Source organism: Amblyomma mixtum, chromosome 10 (assembly GCF_055824585.1).
Source record: "Amblyomma mixtum isolate Tamu chromosome 10, ASM5582458v1, whole genome shotgun sequence".
Taxonomy (NCBI): domain Eukaryota; kingdom Metazoa; phylum Arthropoda; class Arachnida; order Ixodida; family Ixodidae; genus Amblyomma; species Amblyomma mixtum.
In genome coordinates, this window is record NC_143021.1 from 50,142,267 (window position 1) to 50,163,009 (window position 20,743).

Genomic DNA, 20,743 nt, shown 5'->3' on the forward strand with positions numbered 1-20,743 from the left:
TTCAACCGCAGGCGAGTTGGTGATCCATCAAGAAATGCTTCGGCGCGGCAGACAAGAAAAAAACGTAGAAAACACACCACAGAGCGCCAACTAACAACTGATTTTATTGAAACCCGCGTCAACGAATATATGCTTTGCGCTCATCAACGACAAAATAGAAAAAAGAAAAAAATAAAAGAAAAAGAAGAAAAAAAAAGGGAAAGAAAAAAAGAGAAAGAAAGGAAAAAAGATGAAAAAGAAAAGAAAGAAAAAGGATATCATGCAGTGAAGGGAGCACTAGTCACTGCATGTTATCCATTTTTCTTTCTTTTCTTTTTTTTCGTTGTTTGTCGTTGATGAACACAAAGCATATATTCGTTGACGCGGGTTTTAATAAAATCAGTTGTTCGCGCTCTGTAGTGTTTTCTACGTTTTGTCCGTGTCTGCTGCGCCGAAACATTTCTTGAAGTATGATTTGAATTCTGCTGTCGGAAGACGAGAGAGGAAAATTTTGAGTCGAAGAAAGTTTTTTACTTTCTTCCGGGGCATGGACGAAGCGATGGCCGACGTGGTTACCGCGAGGCCAGCTCCTCCATCACCTGCGGCATGATCCAGAGCTTGCGTCGTTCCTTCTCGCTCGAACAAAGCTCTCGGCGCTTTTTGCGCCTCCCCACATATCAAGATGCATCATCCGCACCGCTTGTTCTCTGCTCTGCAGCGACGGCGCTTTCAAACGTTGTGAAAGTATCGAGGCCAGTGTATCGCGGCGCCACCAAAATAGCAACGGCGCGGGCGCTGCGCCAGGCGGCCACTGAGCCCCGAAGACGCTCCTCGGCCCCCGCGGCGACGGATGGCGATCCTGAGCCGCTGCTGCTTCGTCTGCAGCGTGCGCGATGGGACGCTGCTCATCGGCATCACCTGCATCGTGAGTCACATGGCGTTGCACTCGGGGTGGCGCCACGCACGGCTGCTCTTACCACTTACTAAGACTGGGCCAAGGGAGCGGGGGAGCAGCGCGCCATTTCGGGGCATTCGGAAGCACACAGTTTTGCACCTTGGGGAAAGCGAAAGAGCGCACTCGAGACGCACAAATAGGCAGTGGTCGATGTCTTCAGTGGCTTTGTAAAACACGTTGCGGGGCTAGTTGGTGATGCATTTTCTTTTCTTGAAATTTAAACAACGCTACATTTTTAGACGAATACGCAGCTTCGTGCAGCATCCATCGTGTCATGTCCATGTGTGTGTTCGTCTAAAAATGTAGCGCTGTTTAAATTTCACTTGCTTTCAAGTGGTCCTTTTCTGCGTTATGACACGCCCTGAACATATAAGGTGCGCTGGGCTGAGTTGCTCTTGTGCTTTACAGTTTTAAAGGTACTAGTCAAACTGCACATCACGCACCTTTTCTACCGCCCTCAGCACATGTCGTCGGTCAAACTTCTGTAAATTTGTGGCGAGAGTAAACTGACATTAAAGTTTTCTTGTCCTAAATTTTTACCCCGACTCGTTCTCGCTCTTATCCGCAAAGTGTTCTTATTCTTCGAACGCCGGATATACGCACGTCTGTGCCGGCCTTTATGTTGCGTTCCAAACAGTCCTCAGCACACGTGCTTCTCAGGCGCGTCGCTTGTCCTACAAATACGCCTTGCTTACAATGTCTTGGGTGATGGCTAGGGAAATATTGGTACTTCTGTCGGTCTGTACGCTTCCTGTGGGGTGTGGTTTTAAGCTGGCTATTTTCTAAACCGACGGTTGTGAAAATTAAATTTAATTCTAGAATGGAATGAATTAAGGTGCAAGTCGTTTGTGGTCGCAGACCCAGGAGCATAAAAATGTCGTCCATGTGACGCAGGAATATGAGCGGTCCTTCTAAAATTGAATTTAGAAGTTTGGACTCCAGGAGCTCCATAAAAATGTTTGCATAAGTCGGCCTGAATCGAGTGCGCGTTGTCCCAAATACTTGAAGGTAATACAAAGTATCGTACTCGAATCGGAGCAATAAATAGGAAGGTTGCATACACATAAACCTTCCTATTTATTGCCTCGTTGCAATAAAGCCTTGTTGTTATGAGTAGCGCTCGTGGTGTGTCCTTCTCTCTCTGTCGTCCCGTTTCTTGCGCTAGCCGTCTCTATGGAATACCAAGAGGGCCGAATTCACGTCTGAACGAACCAACTGAAGCAGCGAGAGATGCACTTCAGTTTCGTGCGGGTGTGGATTTTCAGTTAGAGCGTTCCAGAACGCGTCCATCCCTTCATTTATGAGAACGTTTGTGTACAAAGCTGCGACGTCAAGTGTAATCACTACGTTATCCGCTGGCACAATGGCTGCCTCATTAAGCGACATTATTATTCAGAGAAAGTGTGCTGGGTCTTGGAGAAAAGAAGAGAGGAGGGTTCGATTGTTTTCCAGGTAATGGTTAAGAAAAATTGGCATGCCCTTTGTAGGCGTATTATTGTTCGTAACGATACTCCTGCCCGGGATACGTGCTGTACACAAGTGTTCGACGGAAACCTTATGGATTTAAGGAAGTGAGCAGAAGTCTCCTGCTTGTTTCTTTGACGGATTAAAGAAGTTGTAGTCTGATGGCGTTGTTAGTTTTATGCATAGTAGGTCTGTCACTTTCCTCCGAATTACTTTGCAGAGCCTTAAAGCAGGATCGCAATCAAATTTGTTATAATGGCTAGGGTTGTCGAGTTGCCTGACGGCTTCTTTTTTGTATGTTTCGGCTGGCAAGATGACTATGCTACTACCTTTTGTGCAGGCTTAATGACTATATCGGTTCTAGAAGTAACCGGGTTAAAGTACACAGCCTGTTCTATCGAGGAGAGGTTTCTTCGCTTTCGAGCTTGCTTTGGTTTTTTTATATATTTATTTGTAGACAGATTTATTACGCATGTAAGCTCGGTATTTTGTTCCTCGTCCGGTGTCCATGTGCTCTGGGCTCTCAGAGCCCAGAGCACTCTAACGGCGTGCTAGAGGCTGCAGGTAAATTAGGAATCAGGTTGGCTTTCCGTTTTTTTCGGAAAAGTATTCCTTAATCCGCATTCTTTGAGAAAATTTCGGGAGGTCATGGTGACGTTCATAGTAGAGTTAGTAACCGTGTTAATGGAATCTGTACTTGGTTTGGTTCGTAACTCTGTAACCGCGGTGGAAGTGTCTACAACATTCAAGCATCTTAACAAGAGCAAAGATCCTGAGATTAATAATTTGCAAATAAACCCATAGCGTAAGTTTCATAGTTCATTGTTCTCACATATGTTTTGAATTCGATCGTTGTGGATGGTGAACTTCCTGAGGCCATGAAGAACGCAAGATTTGCGGTCATGCACAAAGGCGGCGGTAGAAATGACGCTAAGAATTACGCGCCAATATCAGTAATACTAAATTTTTTAAAAGGTTTAGAAAAGATATTTTTTAGACCGATGAGTTTTTTTGATAAAAGTGCCTTTTTTCTGTGCCGAAGTTGGTTTCAGAAAGCGTTGTCGACGAATAATGCCCTGCTAACACCTAAGGAAAGTGTCTTGGAGAATGTAGAAAATGTTGTTCACTGTGGGTCTATTATTGAGTTTTCCAAGACATTTGATTCACTCAGTCATGCCATTCTCTTGCACAAGTTATGGCTTCACGGGATTCGAGGAACACCACTTATCCTCATCCGGTCATACCTTCGCGAATGAAGCCGGCGCGTACAAGTTGGTAATAGGGCCATTAAAATCGTAGTGTTAGAGAGCAGTATTTTAGGACCGCTTCTTTTTAATCTATATATTAATGACAATGTAACGAATGATTCGCAGGCTAAATTTATGATTTTCGCCGATGATGGTAGCATTCTCTTACCTGGCCCAGATGAAAGTAATCTCGCGACGTGGTGTAATGACTTCCTCTAAAAATTGCTGTTCTGGTTACAGTCTAACCGATTTAACACTAAATCGACATAAACGAAAGTCGTTTTTTTCCGGCTGAAGAACCAAAACTGAGATGTTACTTTATTTATATAATTATTTATTCACAATACTGTCAAGGACCATCAGTTTGAGGGTATTACATCAGAGATAAAACACAAAAACATAATAGGGAATATAAAAGACAAAGAGAAATGGGAATACACTCCACAAAATAAAAGAGCAAGCATATCATAAAACGAAATATAAATAGATATTACCGACAGCAACACGATAAGCAGGAACAACGAAAAAACGGCATGAAGTGCTACACAAAAAAGGGCAAAAATAGAAATAAAAATCAGGACAGCGATCAAAAACGTGAAGAAGAGGTAATCTATGGCTCCATAGCATCAGGCCACATTACAGGCAGGGAAAGATGGTTTGAAAGAAAACAATTACTAAAAAATACTAGATGGCAATGTCTGAAGCAAAAAGCTCTTGGAATTTAGATCAATTAGTTTCGGTTGCATTGTGTGAAGGTAAGTCGTTTCTTTGATAGTGCGGGGAATGAATGGTCTCTCAAAATGACAAGTACGACAGATGACGCGTTTTACTTTGAATGGCTGGTCACTGGTGCCGAAGAATGGCAGTCGCGGGCTCAAAAAAATACTCGCTGCGTTGTAGATGATATACAACTTATAAAAAAGAGTTAAGCGGGCTATCTTGCGACGGTTCACTAAGTCTTCAAACTGAGTGGGGTTCTTAGTAGTGACGCACTGTAGTGGCGTGAATAATCACAGAAGATGAAATGCACAGCAAGGCTTCGATGTTATTAAATACTCTTGGCCAGGATCCCAAATAGCTGACGCAAATTGAAGTTCTGGACGTATTAGAGTTACGTCACTTTTAACGTCACTAGGGGCTTGTTCAAGGGTATGCTTTATGATGCCCAGCGAGCGGTTAGCAGAAGCCAGAGTTAGATTAATGTGCTGGTTCCATGGCAAATCGGACTGAAGGTGAACACCAAGGTACTTATATGAGGCAGTAAGTTCAAGGCCAGTGTTATTAAGGATATGCGGTGGATATGCGGGAGCGGAGGGTGATAGACATCAGTTTTGTTTTAGATATATTCAGGGATAATGACTAAGACGTCATCGCATCAAGGTCCGTTTGTAAGGTTTGCCAATCGAGGTGGGTAGTTATGTTACCGTAAATCACGGAGTCATCAGCAAATAGCCTAATACTGAACTTCACACAGCTAGGTGTCATTAATATAGATAGAAAAAAGTCATGGGCTCTTACTACTCTGTGGAACTCCGCATGTTACACTTCTTGATGATGAATCTAAATTGCTAGCACAAGTGAACTGGATTCGGCATGCCATAAAATCTTCTACCCATGCAATGACTATGGGATGAATGTTCAGATGCTCGAGTTTAATTAGGAGCCTGCGGGTAGGTACGCCATCAAGTGCGTTAGAAAAGTCTAAAGAACTGCGCCAACTTGGAAACCCAGATCTAGTGATGAATGTAATTTATTAATAAAACCTGCTCGGTGTGTTTCACACGAATAGCTGTCGCGAAAACCGTGCTGATAGTTAAAAGTTATGTTATATGTTCCTCAAGATAATAAATGATTTCAGTACATATTTCAAAAGTTTGCAGACAGTGATTATTAAGGAGACGTAAGTGAAACAGCGCGAAAGAAAGGGACAGGAAAGAGCGCTAAACTGTCAGTTCAGCGCTCTTTCCTGTCCCTTCTTCGTTTCGCCTTCGGGCTTCTTTCGCGCTGTTTTCACTCATGTCACAATGAACCAACTAGCCCAGCAAAAGGTTCTGCTTGATTATTAAGGAGATTGGACGGTAATTAAGGAGACAAGTGCGATCACCAGTTTTAAAAATGGGATTTACTTTTGCTGTGCGTCAGCCATGAGTGATTTTACACGTGGATAATGACTTGATTGAAAATCGCTGTTATCTTAGAACATAAGGCATCAGGAATATCATTTAGAAATTTATAACTAAAACCAAGATTATCTGAATTTGTGGAAATTCGCAGATTTCTCAGTTAGTTTAAAATTCTAGGCTCGCTGATGGTCACCTCGCGGATGTTAGTTGCATGTGCTAATGTAATATTTTTGTGAGTGAACACAACTAAGAACGCATTGCTGAGCACTTGGGCGAAGTCAGATTCGAGAACTGGAGTGCCGTCTGCATTGGAAATAATAATGTCCTGGCAGGTATGGTTTATTACGTGCGAGAATTTTCTTAGATTATTCGTTAGTAAGGATGATAAATTATGAGCAAGAAACTGGCGGCGAGTAGATTTGAGCGGAAACTGGCAGGCTTTGTCACATGATTTGTATTTTTGAAGTGCTCCCGGAACATTACTTTTCTTTGCTTCCCTGTACAGGCATTTCCTTTTATTTAAACTACCAATGAGACGATTGAAGCAAGGTGCGCTATTGCTAGTTGTGATCATGATGACTGATATAAAACTATGAACGAGTATGTTAAAAGTAGTTTTTAACAGGGATCAGTTATCTTCTACAGGGCCCTGTAGAGCAAGTGAAAATCTTTGAGGAAATGGGTAGCGAAATTACGGAATTCCGCATTCAGACTGTTGTAGTCGGTTCGATTATAGCACCTTATTTCCTTTTTAGTTCTTATCCGCTTTTTAACAGAAGTATTAATGTGACCAGGGATGATATCATGATCAGAAATTCTATCCATATGAAGTGTACCAGCAAAATATCGGGACTATTCGTTAAAGCTAGATCAAGAATATTACCAGTGTTAGCCGTACCTCGTGTGGGCTCTGTGATAAGCCGATTTAAAGAAAAGTCTAGACAAGCTTTAAGAAAAGAGCGCTTGTGCCACGAGCTGGCACAGATAGTGTTACCCAGTTGATGCTAGGGAAATTGAAGTCGCTAAAAATGATTAGTGTGGGAATTATGAAAGCGCTTATGAACCAGACCTAGTATACGATAAAATTCATGTAAGAAAGTTTCATTCATATCCGGTGGACGATTGACAATGCCAGCTATGAGAGGAAAAATACCAACCTGAAGCAAAATCCACCAGCTTTCAAGAAAGGATGTGACAATGTGTGGGGCAGCAAAGACATCATTTCGTGCAGCGATAAGGGCACCACCCCATCTTCGAGCACCCCTGTCACAACGGAAGAATGTGAAAGCCGCTTCGGTGGCGAAAATGACCCCGTTAGGTATAGAATCGTTAAACAATGTCTCTGTTAGTGCTACTAAATATGTTTGGCAGCAGTCGATGAGGGATGAAAGGGAAATATTGTTTGCAACTTCAACGAATGCTTCGGCGTGGCAGACAAGGACAAAACGTAGAAAGCACACCACAGAGCGCCAAGGACTGATTTTATTGAAAACCGCGTCAACAAATATATGCTGTGCGCTCATCAACGACAAAAAAAAAAAGATAAAATGCAGTGAAGAGAGCACTAGGTACAAAATGATTAGCAAACGCGGCACGTGTGTCACAAGCGGACATCGTCTCACACCAAATCTAATCATTCTGATAAAAATTCTAATTCTTTCTTGAGCAGCGTCATAGATTGTTTGAAACCACGGTTCTGATGTTAGTTGAACTCAGCAAAGCCAACTTTCTGCATTGCTTGATTTCTGATGTTAGTGTACATAAATTATATGCTTTTTACAGCGCTAGAATGTAGTTGGGATGGCGATGCGGATCTTGTAGGTAGACTACGATGAACAATGGAAGATTGCCATACGTCTCGTTGGCGGGCAAGTGGCACGGCACGATTTTGTTCCGCCTCCCACTTGTGTACGTCACCGTTTGTGTGGAGCTTGTTTGTTTGTTTATTGTGCTTAAGACAGTACAGAAGTAGTGCCAAGGGGCAGAGGCAAAAGGCGATAGCAATGAACGCCTGACTGGGCCAATGTCCCTACAAAACTTGCTGCACAAACAGCACACACACAGGAATGAAAAACCAGCCAAAAAGACGGGGACAAAGGAGAGACGACGCACACACAACGACTGGACTATCAACTGTGCTTTATTGAAAAAACAGCCAGTCTCCAAGAAAACCCAACAGAGCATGCGCAACTCAACGGCACCGCAAAACCAGCACAAAAAACAACAACAGCGATCTCGTAAGATAGTCAAACTGCGGTGTCAACGGGACAAGTAACCTAATTCTTTCTGCATCAGCGTGATAGAAGCCGTGCTAACACAGTTATCTCCATGATTGCTAATGTGAAATGCTTCGAGGATTTCCCGCTCAACCTTACCCTTGCCTCTACCGAGAAAAGTGACATTGGAAAACAACGGGTAGCACCCGCAATCGCGGCAATGGCGAGGCAAGTTTGCTCCGTCAGCCGGAGTCAGAGAGTTATGGTGCTCTCGTAGCCTTTCATTTATACACCGGCCAGTTTGGCCGATGTAAACTTTTTCGCATGTCAGCGGAATCTTATAAACCACCCGTGTCGCACAAGGAACATAGCAGTTTTGATGCCGCGTCGAACAAACAGGTGGTCTAGTTCTGCCACGCGCGACACGTGAACAAAGGCCTGAAAGTTTGCAAGGAGCAGAAAAGACAACATTGACACCTTGTCTTGCAGAAACTTTTTTGATATTGTGGGAAGCCCCATGCACATAAGGCATCACCTCAAATTTTCTTCTTTCAGCCCTAGTAGGGTCAGCCACCTTTTCGTCACGGCTCTTAATTCTTTGCAGCAACGACTCTGCCACAGCATTCAAAAGCGGTTTTGGGAAACTGGCCTCTTGCAAACGCTTAACCTGGTTGTCGAAACTTGACTTCATGCTATGGTGGCAACTCTTCTGCAGAGCATTGCGAAAACAGCTCATGGCAATCCCTCTCTTGACGACTTTTGAGTGTGCAGACGAGTACGGTAATAAAGCCTTCTTACTCCTAGGTAAAAAACACCAGCATACATGGCCATCGTCACAAAAAGTTAGTTGAAGTTCTAAAAAACGAATCGACTGGTTAGCGGGTAGTTCAAAGGTAAAAGAAAGGGAGCTTGAGCAAGCTTTAAAATCTTCTAAGACATTTTCTACAACCTCATGCAAGGAGTCAGTCGGTGAAAGATTTAACATTATCAAGAAATCGTCAACATATCTAAAAACTTTGCACACTCGTTTGTCAAGAAAAGAGCCTAAAAGTGTGTTGTCAAACTTTGCTAAAAAAATTTGGCACAAGATAGGAGCTACGCTAGCACCAATACACATTCCTTTTTTCTGTATGAACAGACCGCCCTTAAAATCTACAAGGGTAGATGAAAGATAAGTAGTTAACAGTTCTAAGAACGCATCGACGGAGATGCCACAAGCATTTTGGAAGGCAACTAGGCCGTTCTGTTCAATCACTTCACGCACTGCATGACGAACTATTTGTTGCAGTGCGTGAAGTGATTGAACAGAACGGCCTAGTTGCCTTCCAAAATGCTTGTGGCATCTCCGTCGATGCGTTCTTAGAACTGTTAACTACTTATCTTTCATCTACCCTTGTAGATTTTAAGGGCGGTCTGTTCATACAGAAAAAAGGAATGTGTATTGGTGCTAGCGTAGCTCCTATCTTGTGCCAATTTTTTTTAGCAAAGTTTGACAAAACACTTTTAGGCTCTTTTCTTGACAAACGAGTGTGCAAAGTTTTTAGATATGTTGACGATTTCTTGATAATGTTAAATCTTTCACCGACTGACTCCTTGCATGAGGTTGTAGAAAATGTCTTAGAAGATTTTAAAGCTTGCTCAAGCTCCCTTTCTTTTACCTTTGAACTACCCGCTAACCAGTCGATTCGTTTTTTAGAACTTCAACTAACTTTTTGTGACGATGGCCATGTATGCTGGTGTTTTTTACCTAGGAGTAAGAAGGCTTTATTACCGTACTCGTCTGCACACTCAAAAGTCGTCAAGAGAGGGATTGCCATGAGCTGTTTTCGCAATGCTCTGCAGAAGAGTTGCCACCATAGCATGAAGTCAAGTTTCGACAACCAGGTTAAGCGTTTGCAAGAGGTCGGTTTCCCAAAACCGCTTTTGAATGCTGTGGCAGAGTCGTTGCTGCAAAGAATTAAGAGCCGTGACGAAAAGGTGGCTGACCCTACTAGGGCTGAAAGAAGAAAATTTGAGGTGATGCCTTATGTGCATGGGGCTTCCCACAATATCAAAAAAGTTGCTGCAAGACAAGGTGTCAATGTTGTCTTTTCTGCTCCTTGCAAACTTTCAGGCCTTTGTTCACGTGTCGCGCGTGGCAGAACTAGACCACCTGTTTGTTCGACGCGGCATCAAAACTGCTATGTTCCTTGTGCGACACGGGTGGTTTATAAGATTCCGCTGACATGCGAAAAAGTTTACATCGGCCAAACTGGCCGGTGTATAAATGAAAGGCTACGAGAGCACCATAACTCTCTGACTCCGGCTGACGGAGCAAACTTGCCTCGCCATTGCCGCGATTGCGGGTGCTACCCGTTGTTTTCCAATGTCACTTTTCTCGGTAGAGGCAAGGGTAAGGTTGAGCGGGAAATCCTCGAAGCATTTCACATTAGCAATCATGGAGATAACTGTGTTAGCACGGCTTCTATCACGCTGATGCAGAAAGAATTAGGTTACTTGTCCCGTTGACACCGCAGTTTGACTATCTTACGAGATCGCTGTTGTTGTTTTTTGTGCTGGTTTTGCGGTGCCGTTGAGTTGCGCATGCTCTGTTGGGTTTTCTTGGAGACTGGCTGTTTTTTCAATAAAGCACAGTTGATAGTCCAGTCGTTGTGTGTGCCTCGTCTCTCCTTTGTCCCCGTCTTTTTGGCTGGTTTTTCTTAAGTATAATGTACCAACTAACCCAGATTTCAACTCTTCAGGAATGAAAATAAAGCAAACTTGCAGATGAACAGAGGCAGTCTGTCGTTTACAGAGGAAATTAAAAAGAGCAGGATTGAAGCCAGAACTAAGTAGTCAAATTATACAATTGTGTAAACTAAGCACAAAATAAATTGACAGAATAAGTTGAATAATAAAATACAGAACCAATCAGTGGGCAAAAACTCATGCAGTAGAAAATAATAGGATCACAGGACAACATTGAATTATGATATGCTATTCGCAAGCAGCATCATTGACCAAATACTGTAGGTATGCTTACAACTTATACAGAAAATAAATTTTCCCCTTTTTCCAGAAGGAAATCAGGGAAGAACAACCATTAATGATTTCGATTAAAGGCGGGAAAAGATTCAAACAGTTAGGAGTTTGCCACTTGAGCAGTTGCATACAATAATTCGTTCTAATGAAAGGTTTAACAAAGGAGTGATGTCTGAACGTGTAATAAGGTAAGTAGAAAAGAAAAGTTCGCTATTTGCTTTCACCTCTAGATAGATAGCTTCGGAAAGCCGCTGGTAGTACAAGGCTTCAAGTTTCAATATACCATCTTTAACAAAAAGCTCAGACACGTGTTCCTAAGACGATAGGCCATGAATAAATCTTAAACCTTTCTTTTGAATCAGATATAATTTATTAAGGTTAGATTTTGAAGTTACGCCCCAAACAAGTAGACAGTAAGTCAACCGGGAATGAATTAAGGCGAAATATAGCTGGCGTTTTAAGTTCTTTGGAAGGTAAGCTTGAATTCTGTTTAGCATGCAAGACGTATAATGTCCTTTCCTAAAGTGCAGGAAAAAGTTTAATAACTTGCGTCGTTTTTTTTCTCGGACCGCCTCAGAGCAGTTGCGTGCAATACAGAAGCTAGTAGAACGTTAAGTTGGGCGAGTTGGTATAGGTTCATGGTTGAAAAACAGCGCACAGTAGACTAGAGGCAAGAGTAAAGGCAACGACAGGACAAGCGCTGAACTCACAACTAAGGCTTTATTGCGAAAACCTGGGTATATAAGGAAGGCATAATACATGAAAACGAAATTGAACAAACAAAACTATGACAAAGATAAAACTAGCGTGCGCCCGAAGCCCAAAATCTGCCAAGAAACGTGATCTCGTTATAACTTAAAGCAACCGAAGGTTTGCTAACGCAGCCCCGTTGCTCCGTTGCGATGAAGTATGCTTCTGCTACCTCCCGTGTAGTTTGATCTCTGTGAGAATACAACACCTTTGCTTGACTTAACAAAGCAGTGCACTTTTCTTCTTGTTTTTCATCACTGCGCACCCCTTACAATGAGTAACAAGATAAGATTGGCCATTGCCTTTATCTAAATTGTTGTTGTGGTCTTGCAAACGCTTGTTCAAGCAGCGGCCGGTCTGTCCGATGTAGCGGGCTCCGCCGGAAAGGGGAAAGCTGTAGACGACACACTTGCGGCAGTTGACGAACGGATCCGTGTGCGCGACACTGCAACCTTTTTTTCTTTTTCAACACTTTCTTCCTTTCTATCCTTTCCTTTCTCTTCCTTTCTAAACAAGTGTGTGCTGCGATAGAAAGGAAGAAAGTGTCAAAAAAGAAAAAAAGGTTGCGGTGTCGCGCACACGGATCCGTTCGTCAACTGCCGCACGTGTGTCGTCTACAGCTTTCCCATTTCCTGCGGAGCCTGTGCTATTCACCGCCTCATTACAGGAGGTATTCCCGGGCCTGAAATGTGAACAGTTGGGGATAAGAGTTAATGGAGAATACCTGAGTAATTTGCGATTCGCTGATGACATTGCCTTGCTAAGTCACTCAGGACATGAACTGCAAAGCATGATCAATGAGTTAGACAGGCAGAGCACAACGGTGGGGCTAAAAATTAACATGCAGAAAACCAAAGTAATGTTCAACAGTCTAGCAGGAGAACAGCAGTTTGCAGTTGGTAGCCAGGTGCTGGAAATAGTAGGAGAATATGTCTATTTAGGGCAGGCAGTGGCAGCTGATCCAGATCTTGAGAGGGAAATAACTGGAAGCCTAAGAATGGGGCGGAGCGCATATGGTAAGTTCTCTCAGATCATGAATGGGAGCTTACCAATACCTCTCGAGAGAAAAGTATACAACAGCTGTATCTTATCAGTACTCACCTATGGGGCAGAAACGTGGAAGCTAGCAAATGGGGTTCAGCTTAAGTTGAGGACAACACAGCGAGCTATGGAAAGAAAAATGATCGGTGTAACTTTGAGAGATCGGAGGCGGGCGGAGTGGGTGAGTGAACAAACGCTGGTTAATGACATCGTTGTCGAAATCAAGAGGAAGAAGTGGGCTTGGGTAGGGCATGTAATGCGAAGGCAAGATAACCGTTGGTCCTTAAGGGTAACGGAGTAGATTCCAAGAGAAGGCAAGCGTAGCAGGGGGTGGCAGGAAGTTAGGTGGGCGGATGAGATCAATGAGTTGCGATCACCCGCAACTAGCGGGTGACCGCAACTGGCGAAGGAGAGTTAATTGGCGGGACATGGGAGAGGCCTTTGCCCAGCAGTGGGCGTAACCAGGCTGATAATGATGATGACACATTGGCAGCATCGGCGTGAAACTTTCCAAACCAACCGGTGCCTGGTCACTCTCCCGGTCAGTTCAGTTCAGTTCAGTTCAGTTTATTTCCTTAAAGACCCCTATTCAGGGGTATTACATAAGGGGTGGGGCTACAGATATAACATGAGGTTTGGTTTAATCTAACATCAGCTGCGTTAACTCTTGGTGGAATCTTGATGGACAGGTAATGGATGCGACTTGATGGGAAAGGCCGTTCCAGTCGGATGTTGCTCGGGCAAAAAACGAGGCCGAGAATGCAGTGGTACGGGAGCGTGGACGAACAACTTGAAGCGGATGACCAGTGCGCTGGGATATGTGCATGCGGCGTACAATGTAGGGTGCTTCGTGCAATGAACTGTTGAAGAATTTATGAAAAAGGCAGAGGCTAGCAATGCGCCGGCGGTGGGAAAGAAGTGACAAGTTAATTTCAGCTTTTAAAGACGATACACTGATGTCGTATGAGTATGCGTAATGAATGAATCTAACAGCGCGATTTTGAACTTGCAAGGTTAGCCTTCAGATAATTTTGATGGGGATCCCCGATGGCTGATGCGTATTCAAGTTTAGGTCTTATCAGTGACTGATATGCTAGTAATTTTAAGTCTTTTGGTGCATGGCGTATGTGGCGTTTGAGGAAACCTAGTTTTTTGTTGGCCGATGAAATGATGTTCACAATATGCGCATTCCAGGATAGGTTAGTTGATAGTGTGGCACCAAGGTACTTAAATGTTTGCACAGATTCTATTGGTAGGCTGTCTATTGTGTAAGCAGAACGAAAAGGTCTAAGACTTCGGGTGAATGACATGAGCTTACATTTGTTAGGGTTAAGAGTCATTAACCACTGGTCGCACCATTCTTGTACACTGTTAAGGTCAGTCTGAAGAGCGTTTTTGTCTGAGATGTTAGTTACTGCACGATAAATAACGCAGTCGTCAGCAAATAAGCGGATTGAGGAAGACACATGCAAGGGTAAATCGTTAATGTATATTAAGAAAAGAAGAGGACCAAGGACGGACCCTTGTGGGGCGCTTGAGGTTACGGGTAGGGGACTAGACGACTGGCTGTTTATGAGCACGGATTGAGTACGATTAGTAAGAAACTGTTCTAACCATCTTAAGACATGTGGGTGTAAATTTAAGAGGGAAAGTTTTAGCAGCAAGCGTCGGTGGGATACTTTATCGAATGCTTTAGCGTAATCTAAAAATACTGCGTCAGTTTGGATGTTACAGTCAAGATTTGCATGCACGTCATGTAGAAAAAGTGGCAACTGTGTTTCACATGAAAATGCTTTCCTAAATCCATATTGTGAAGAGTGAAAGAAGTTGCTAGTATCTAAGAAGTTCATGATTTGCGAGTATATGACATGTTCCATGATCTTGCACGGCACGCTGGTTAGTGAGATGGGACGATAATTCAAAGGGAAATTTTTATTACCTGATTTGTAGACGGGAACGACCTTTCCCACCTTCCAGTCGTGAGGCAAAATACCTGTAGACAATGACTGCGAAAATATGAGGCACAAAATTTTTGCAGAGGTATGTTTGGTATTTTTTAACACTTTCGAGTTGATTTCGTCGATGCCGGCTGATGATGAGAGTTTAATATTTTGAATTTGGGAAGCGACACCATCAACCGAGAACGTTGTGGCCGGCATGTTATTCGTTATGTTTCTGGGAAGGGTAGACGCGGAAAGTAGGCCGGTATCCTTGGTAAATACAGATGAAAATGCGTGATTAAACAAGTCTGCACTGTCAGCATCTGTGATTATTTCATCACATTCGTTAGTGAGAATAACTTCACGGGCTGTTGGGGGTTTATTATCTTCCAAAATTTTTCTGGGCTGTGGCGTAGGATGTTAAGCAAATCATTTTGAAAAAAAGAGTGCTTTGCGTTGCGGACAGCTGCTAGATAATCTTTTTCGGCCGCGTAGTATTTATTCCATGCTGAAGTGCTCGGTCTAAGTTTGGCTGCGCGGAAAAGTCTTTTTTTCTTATTTTCTATTCGTTTTATGGACCTTGTGAACCATGGTTTGTGGCGATTTTCATGAAAAGTGGTTTTCGGGATGAATTTTTTTGTTAGTTCGTGTACCTTAGTTTTAAATATAGTCCAGTTGTCTTCAGGAGATCTGTTATGAAATGGTGCTTCAATGGATGGAAGGAAGGCAGTTAGTTTATTATTTATGGCCTCATAGTTCCCTTTATCGTACAGGGCGATAGTTTTCTTGTGAGTGACACGTGGTGTTGGAGCAAAGGAAAATGTGGGATGGATTACCTTCTGATCACTGATCTCTGGTAGGAAACAAATAAACGTTAGGCTTTCCGGGTGGTTTGTTAGTATCAGGTCTAGAATAGTGGCGGAGTTTTCTGCTACACGTGTCGGCTCCGAAATGAGTTGCGTAAGGTTAGAATAAAGACATACGTCAAGAAAATAATTTGATTCAGTGTTAGCGGCCGTTTGGGTACGGCAATCAATATTTGGGAAGTTGGTCAATTCGAGTTACTGATCAATTCGCTCTCGCCCTACCATAAGCTTGCCGTCCCGGTTAGCTCAATTGGTAGAGCGACTGCTCCGGTGTGGCGGTGGTTCCGGGTTCGAATCCCGGACCAGGACGAATTTTTCTTTAACTACGAAGTTTCTGAGAAAGCTGTATAGCTTTCCTTTGTAGCCGTATGGCTGCGCTTGGGTGGATGCCAATGAGTAATTACTCCCTTATTATTTGGGAAGTTAAAGTCACCGAATAGTAGGATATGTGCATTAGGGTGTGATGTAGCAACGTCACACAGAATTTTATTTAATTTTGTGCAGAAATCAGCATTACTGTCTGTTTGGAGGGCGGTAGCAGACACCCAGCAATACTGTTTGGGGCGAGGCTCGAATGAGAAGCCAAAGAATTTCCAGATCTGATACAAGGTTGATTGGCGTACATGACAACTGCTGGCTTGCTGCTATTAAAACCCCCCCACCTCGTGTTTCTTTACGATCTTTGCGATAAATGTCAAAACCGGGAAAGTCTGTCTGTATTTCATGGTCGCTAACATCGTTGGTCAACCAGGTTTCTGTTAGGATGAGCAGGTTACTATCAGATGATGACATGAGGTTGAATACAGTATCGCGTTTCGGAAGAAAGCTACGAATGTTGGTAAAGATAACGGAAAATGAAAGCTTGTGCTGGGGCGTAGGATGGGAACAGTTTCTTACCCTGGTATCGCGAGATGATAGCTATGAGATTTCTTTGACTGTTTCTGATGATGCATCGTAGTAATAGCGCTTCTGGCCAATGAAAAGGGTTTTGAAAGGAAGGGTGAAAGCTACTTTTTTCTTTTTTGCAAACGCAACAAGGTGTTTGCGGGCAGTTCTCACAGGCCGTGAAAAACCTTCGCCGATACTAATATCGGTACCCTTCAACTTGCGTCCATTAGCCAAGATGAGCTTTTTAGTTTTGTGGTATGTGAGCTTTACGATGATTGGACGGTCTGTGCTGTCAGAATGGCGGCCGATGCGATGAGCACGTTCGATTTCTTTTGTGTCTAAATTTATGTTTAAAAGGGTATTGCATTCATCAATTATTAGTTGTTCCGATTGGGCAGAGGTTTCAGATGGGTTTGTGTCGCGTATGCCGTAAAATATCAGGTTGTTTCTTCGGGATCGGTTTTCTAAATCATCAATGCGGGTTTCTAAACTGCATATGAGCTGGTTAGTTTCGACTGTTTCACCTTTGACGCTGTCAATTTCTGTTTGCAGAGCCATTAGGTTTTCGTGCTGACTCTACTTGAGCCATCCTTTGGCTCAGATCAAGTATTTTCTTGTCTGTAGCTAGGAGTTGGTGCTTCAGATCTTGTATTTCCGCGATTAGAGTGTCCTGACCGGCATTTAATTTTTGTAGTTCACTTAGTACGGCGGCATTATCGTTAGGGCCGGGGTTGGTTTCAATGTCCCCCGACAACAACAGCAATGAACGAATCACGGAGACACATTCAGTTACAATGGCAAGGCACATCTGAGGGCTCGGAAGCTGTATCAAAGCGTAATTGCTAGATTTTTTAGAAAGGGATTCCGTTTTACTAACCTGCATGGCGAAAACCATAGGGTTAGCTGGCAGTGTTGGGGCACAGCCACCGAGCCCACAGAGTGCTGCTGAAGGTCGCTGTACTTTTATATGCTGCTGATGGATTGCTGTCCCTGTCGCTTGGGCCGCCCAATGTCGGTCGGGTTCCCAGGCATCCACTGTTGGTGCTTGCGCACGTGTTGCAGCGGCGATGACAGTCATGATGCCGATGTCCAGTTCGCTTTGTTTCCACTCCGGCGCATGCCTCGATGGCACACACCAGTGCGAAGTCAGCAGAGCGGGCAACATGCAAGTGACTGCGGCGATGAGCACCTGCATGGCGAAAACCATAGGGTTAGCTGGCAGTGTTGTGGCACAGCCACCGAGCCCACAGAGTGCTGCTGAAGGTCGCTGTCCTTTTATATGTTGCTGATGGATTGCTGTCCCTGTCGCTTGGGCCGCCCAATGTCGGTCGAGTTCCCAGGCATCCACTGTTGGTGCTTGCGCACGTGTTGCAGCGGCGATGACAGTCATGATGCCGATGTCCAGTTCGCTTTGTTTCCACTCCGGCGCATGCCTCGATGGCACACACCAGTGCGAAGTCAGCAGAGCGGGCAACATGCAAGTGACTGCGGCGATGAGCACCTGCATGGCGAAAACCATAGGGTTAGCTGGCAGTGTTGTGGCACAGCCACCGAGCCCACCGAGCTCCACATCATCCTGACGATGCCCACTGCAGGGAAAGGCCTCTCCAATTAACCCTGTCCTTTGTCTACCACCGCCATGGTGGCTCAGTGGTTATGGCGCTCGGCTGCTGACCGGAAAGACGCGGGTTCGATCCCAGCCGTGGCAGTCGAATTTCGGTGGAAGCGAAATTCAAGGGGCCCATGTACTGTGCGATGTCACCCAACTTCGCGCACTTATAGCGTGACGTTCCCAGACACCCTTAGAGCGTGTGGGGGTAGCGGTCTCGGACTCAAAGGAGATGCCCTCGACTCAGCGTAGCAAGCTCGTCGGAAACCAGCTACCGAGTGACAAGAGGTTTTTGGTCGCTTGGTGCCCAGCTTTCGCTGGGTCGAAAGCCGGAGAATGGGTCGGAGCCAAAGGTTCACGAACAAAACGGTTTTTATACAGCAATGAGACGATACAGACGTTTTCACAATCACTGGTACAAACACATACAAAGTGATTAACAAAACAATGCAACACGTGCAAAGTTACACTCGAGAGAGAATACAATACTCAAAGGAAATATTGCACCTGAAGTGCACTAACACAAGAGAGAGGTAAACAAAGCAAAACACAATTTGTTCACCGGGCACTGCGACAGTCCGACGACCAGAGGTCCACCACGATGATGCCGTCCCGCAGACTGGCGCACATTGCCTCGTTGGTCCGTGGCTGGCCGAGTGGTGTTTTCCCGGGATTCAAGCGGTCGCGCTCTCCGAAGCTTAATCGGCGGCTTGGACTAGACTGGCAGCGGCCAACGCCCTTCTTATATAGGCTTCGTCTGCGTCTGTTTGTTCTACGCGCCAAAGTAGGCGCGCACTTACACGCAGTGTCGGCCGTGCAGTCTCCTTTTCTTTCTCGCGCCGGCGGCGCGTCCTCATTGGTGAAAAGCCGGGAGTCGCTTCGTGGAGCTTCTCGTAATTTCCGGCGTGGCGCCGCCGCCGACGGGTGAGTGAACAGGGGGGAGGGCATGTCTTAACGCACGCAAGGCTACGCCCTTTCCCCCGGTTTGCAGTAGAAGCGAATATGACGTTCTAGGGAAATATGAGTCATGGCTGACTCATTCCTTCCGGCGGGCGGTGGTGGAGGGGCCAGCCACACACACAGAATGCTAGTCGCCATCCAGGGGTTTCCTCCTCCCCCGTTTTACGGCCGCGCTGGCGACATGCGTCCGCGCGGCGATGATTTTGTTTCTTTTTTCAAAAATGCGTCGAATTTTGTGACACACGTTAAAGAACCCCAGGTGGTTGAAATTTCCGGAGCCATTCACTACGGCGTCCCTCATAGCCCTAGTAGCTTTGGGACGTTAAACCCAATAAACCAAACCGAATCTTTGCCAGTCGCAGCCACCATATCCCCGCGAACTTCTTAATCTCATCCGCCTATCTAACTTTCTGCCGCCCGCTGCTACGCTTGCGTTTCCTTGGATTCCTGTCCGTTGCCTTTAAAGATCAGCCTTGCCTTCGCATTACGTGCCCTGCCCGAGCCCATTTCTTCCTATTGATTTTCACTAGGATCTCATTAAACCGCGTTTGTTCCCCCACCCACACTGCCCACTTCCGGTCTTTTAACGTTACACCTATTATTTTTATTTCTATACCTCGCTGCGTTGGCCTTAGTTTATGCTCAACCCTTTTCGCTAGCCTCCACTTTTCTGCCCAGTAGGTAAGTGCCGATAAGATACAGTTGTTCTGCACTTTTCTCTTGAGGGATATTGGTAAACTGCCTTTCATGATCTGAGAGAACCTGCCATATGCGCTTCACCCCATTCTTATTCTTCTAGTTGTTTCTCTTTCGTGATTCGGTTGAGCGGTCACTAGCTGCCCTAAGTAGACGTATTCTCTTCCCAGTTCCAGCACATTACAAGGGATTGTGAACTGCTGTTCTCTTGCGAGACTGGTGGATATTATTTGGGTTTCCTGTGTATTTTTATAGCCATCGTTCTGTTCTAGCCTGTCTGGCTCACCGAGAATGCTTTGCAATTTATCTCCTGAGTGGCTTAGCAAGGCAATGTCATCAGAGAATCGCAAATTACACAGGTATTCTCCATTAACTCTTATCCCCAACTGTTCCCAATCCAGGCCTCGGAACGCTTCCTGTAAACAGGCAGTGAACAGCATTGGTGAGATCGTGTCTCGCTGCCTGACGCCCTTCCTTGTTGGAATTTTATTGCTAACTTTAAGTAAGACTATAATAGTTATAATCCCGGTCAGATATTCTCCAGTATTTTGGAATAAGGCTCTTCTACACCCTGCTTCCGCAATGCCTGCATGACTGCTGACTGAGTGAAATGCTTTCGGGTAATCAATAAAGATTATATTCTAGGTGTTTCAAGTATACGGTTTAAGATTAAGAAGTTTGTGGAGATACAGTGGCCACAACTGGCAGAGCACAGGGTTAAATGGAGAGACATGGGGGAGGCCTTTGCCCTGCAGTGGGTGTAGTCAGGCTGATGATGATGATGTTTCAAGGAAGACTAAGTAATTTTCAAAACTAGGCGTTTTGGCGTACAATTATGGCTCTTGCGGAATAATATTAAAATGGCTGGCGGGCCCCGTAGCGCCGTTAAATTGTCTTAAGTAGTAGGATAGTCAGCTAATATCTGATTATAAACCTTTCAACTATCGCAGCTAGGCAACCGGTTGCAATTACCGATGTGTAGGCGGTC

General features: G+C 44.6%; 1 protein-coding gene and 1 pseudogene across 7 annotated transcripts in view; one reads left to right on the forward strand and one right to left on the reverse strand.

Moving 5' to 3' along the window:
* Window positions 1-779: 779 nt before the first annotated feature.
* Window positions 780-20,743, forward strand: part of LOC149325761 (uncharacterized) — a 180,305-nt gene continuing 160,341 nt past the window's right edge. For 6 of the 7 annotated variants that reach the window (XM_089562498.1, XM_089562499.1, XM_089562501.1 and 3 more), the window contains exon 1: window positions 780-904. In XM_089562498.1, coding sequence (XP_089418624.1) covers window positions 830-904 — 75 coding nt within the window. In that variant the 5' untranslated portion in view covers window positions 780-829. The remainder of the gene's footprint in view (window positions 905-20,743) is intronic. The other variant, XM_089562504.1, reaches the window with a different exon arrangement.
* On the reverse strand, window positions 13,346-18,956 carry LOC149325762 (uncharacterized; annotated as a pseudogene).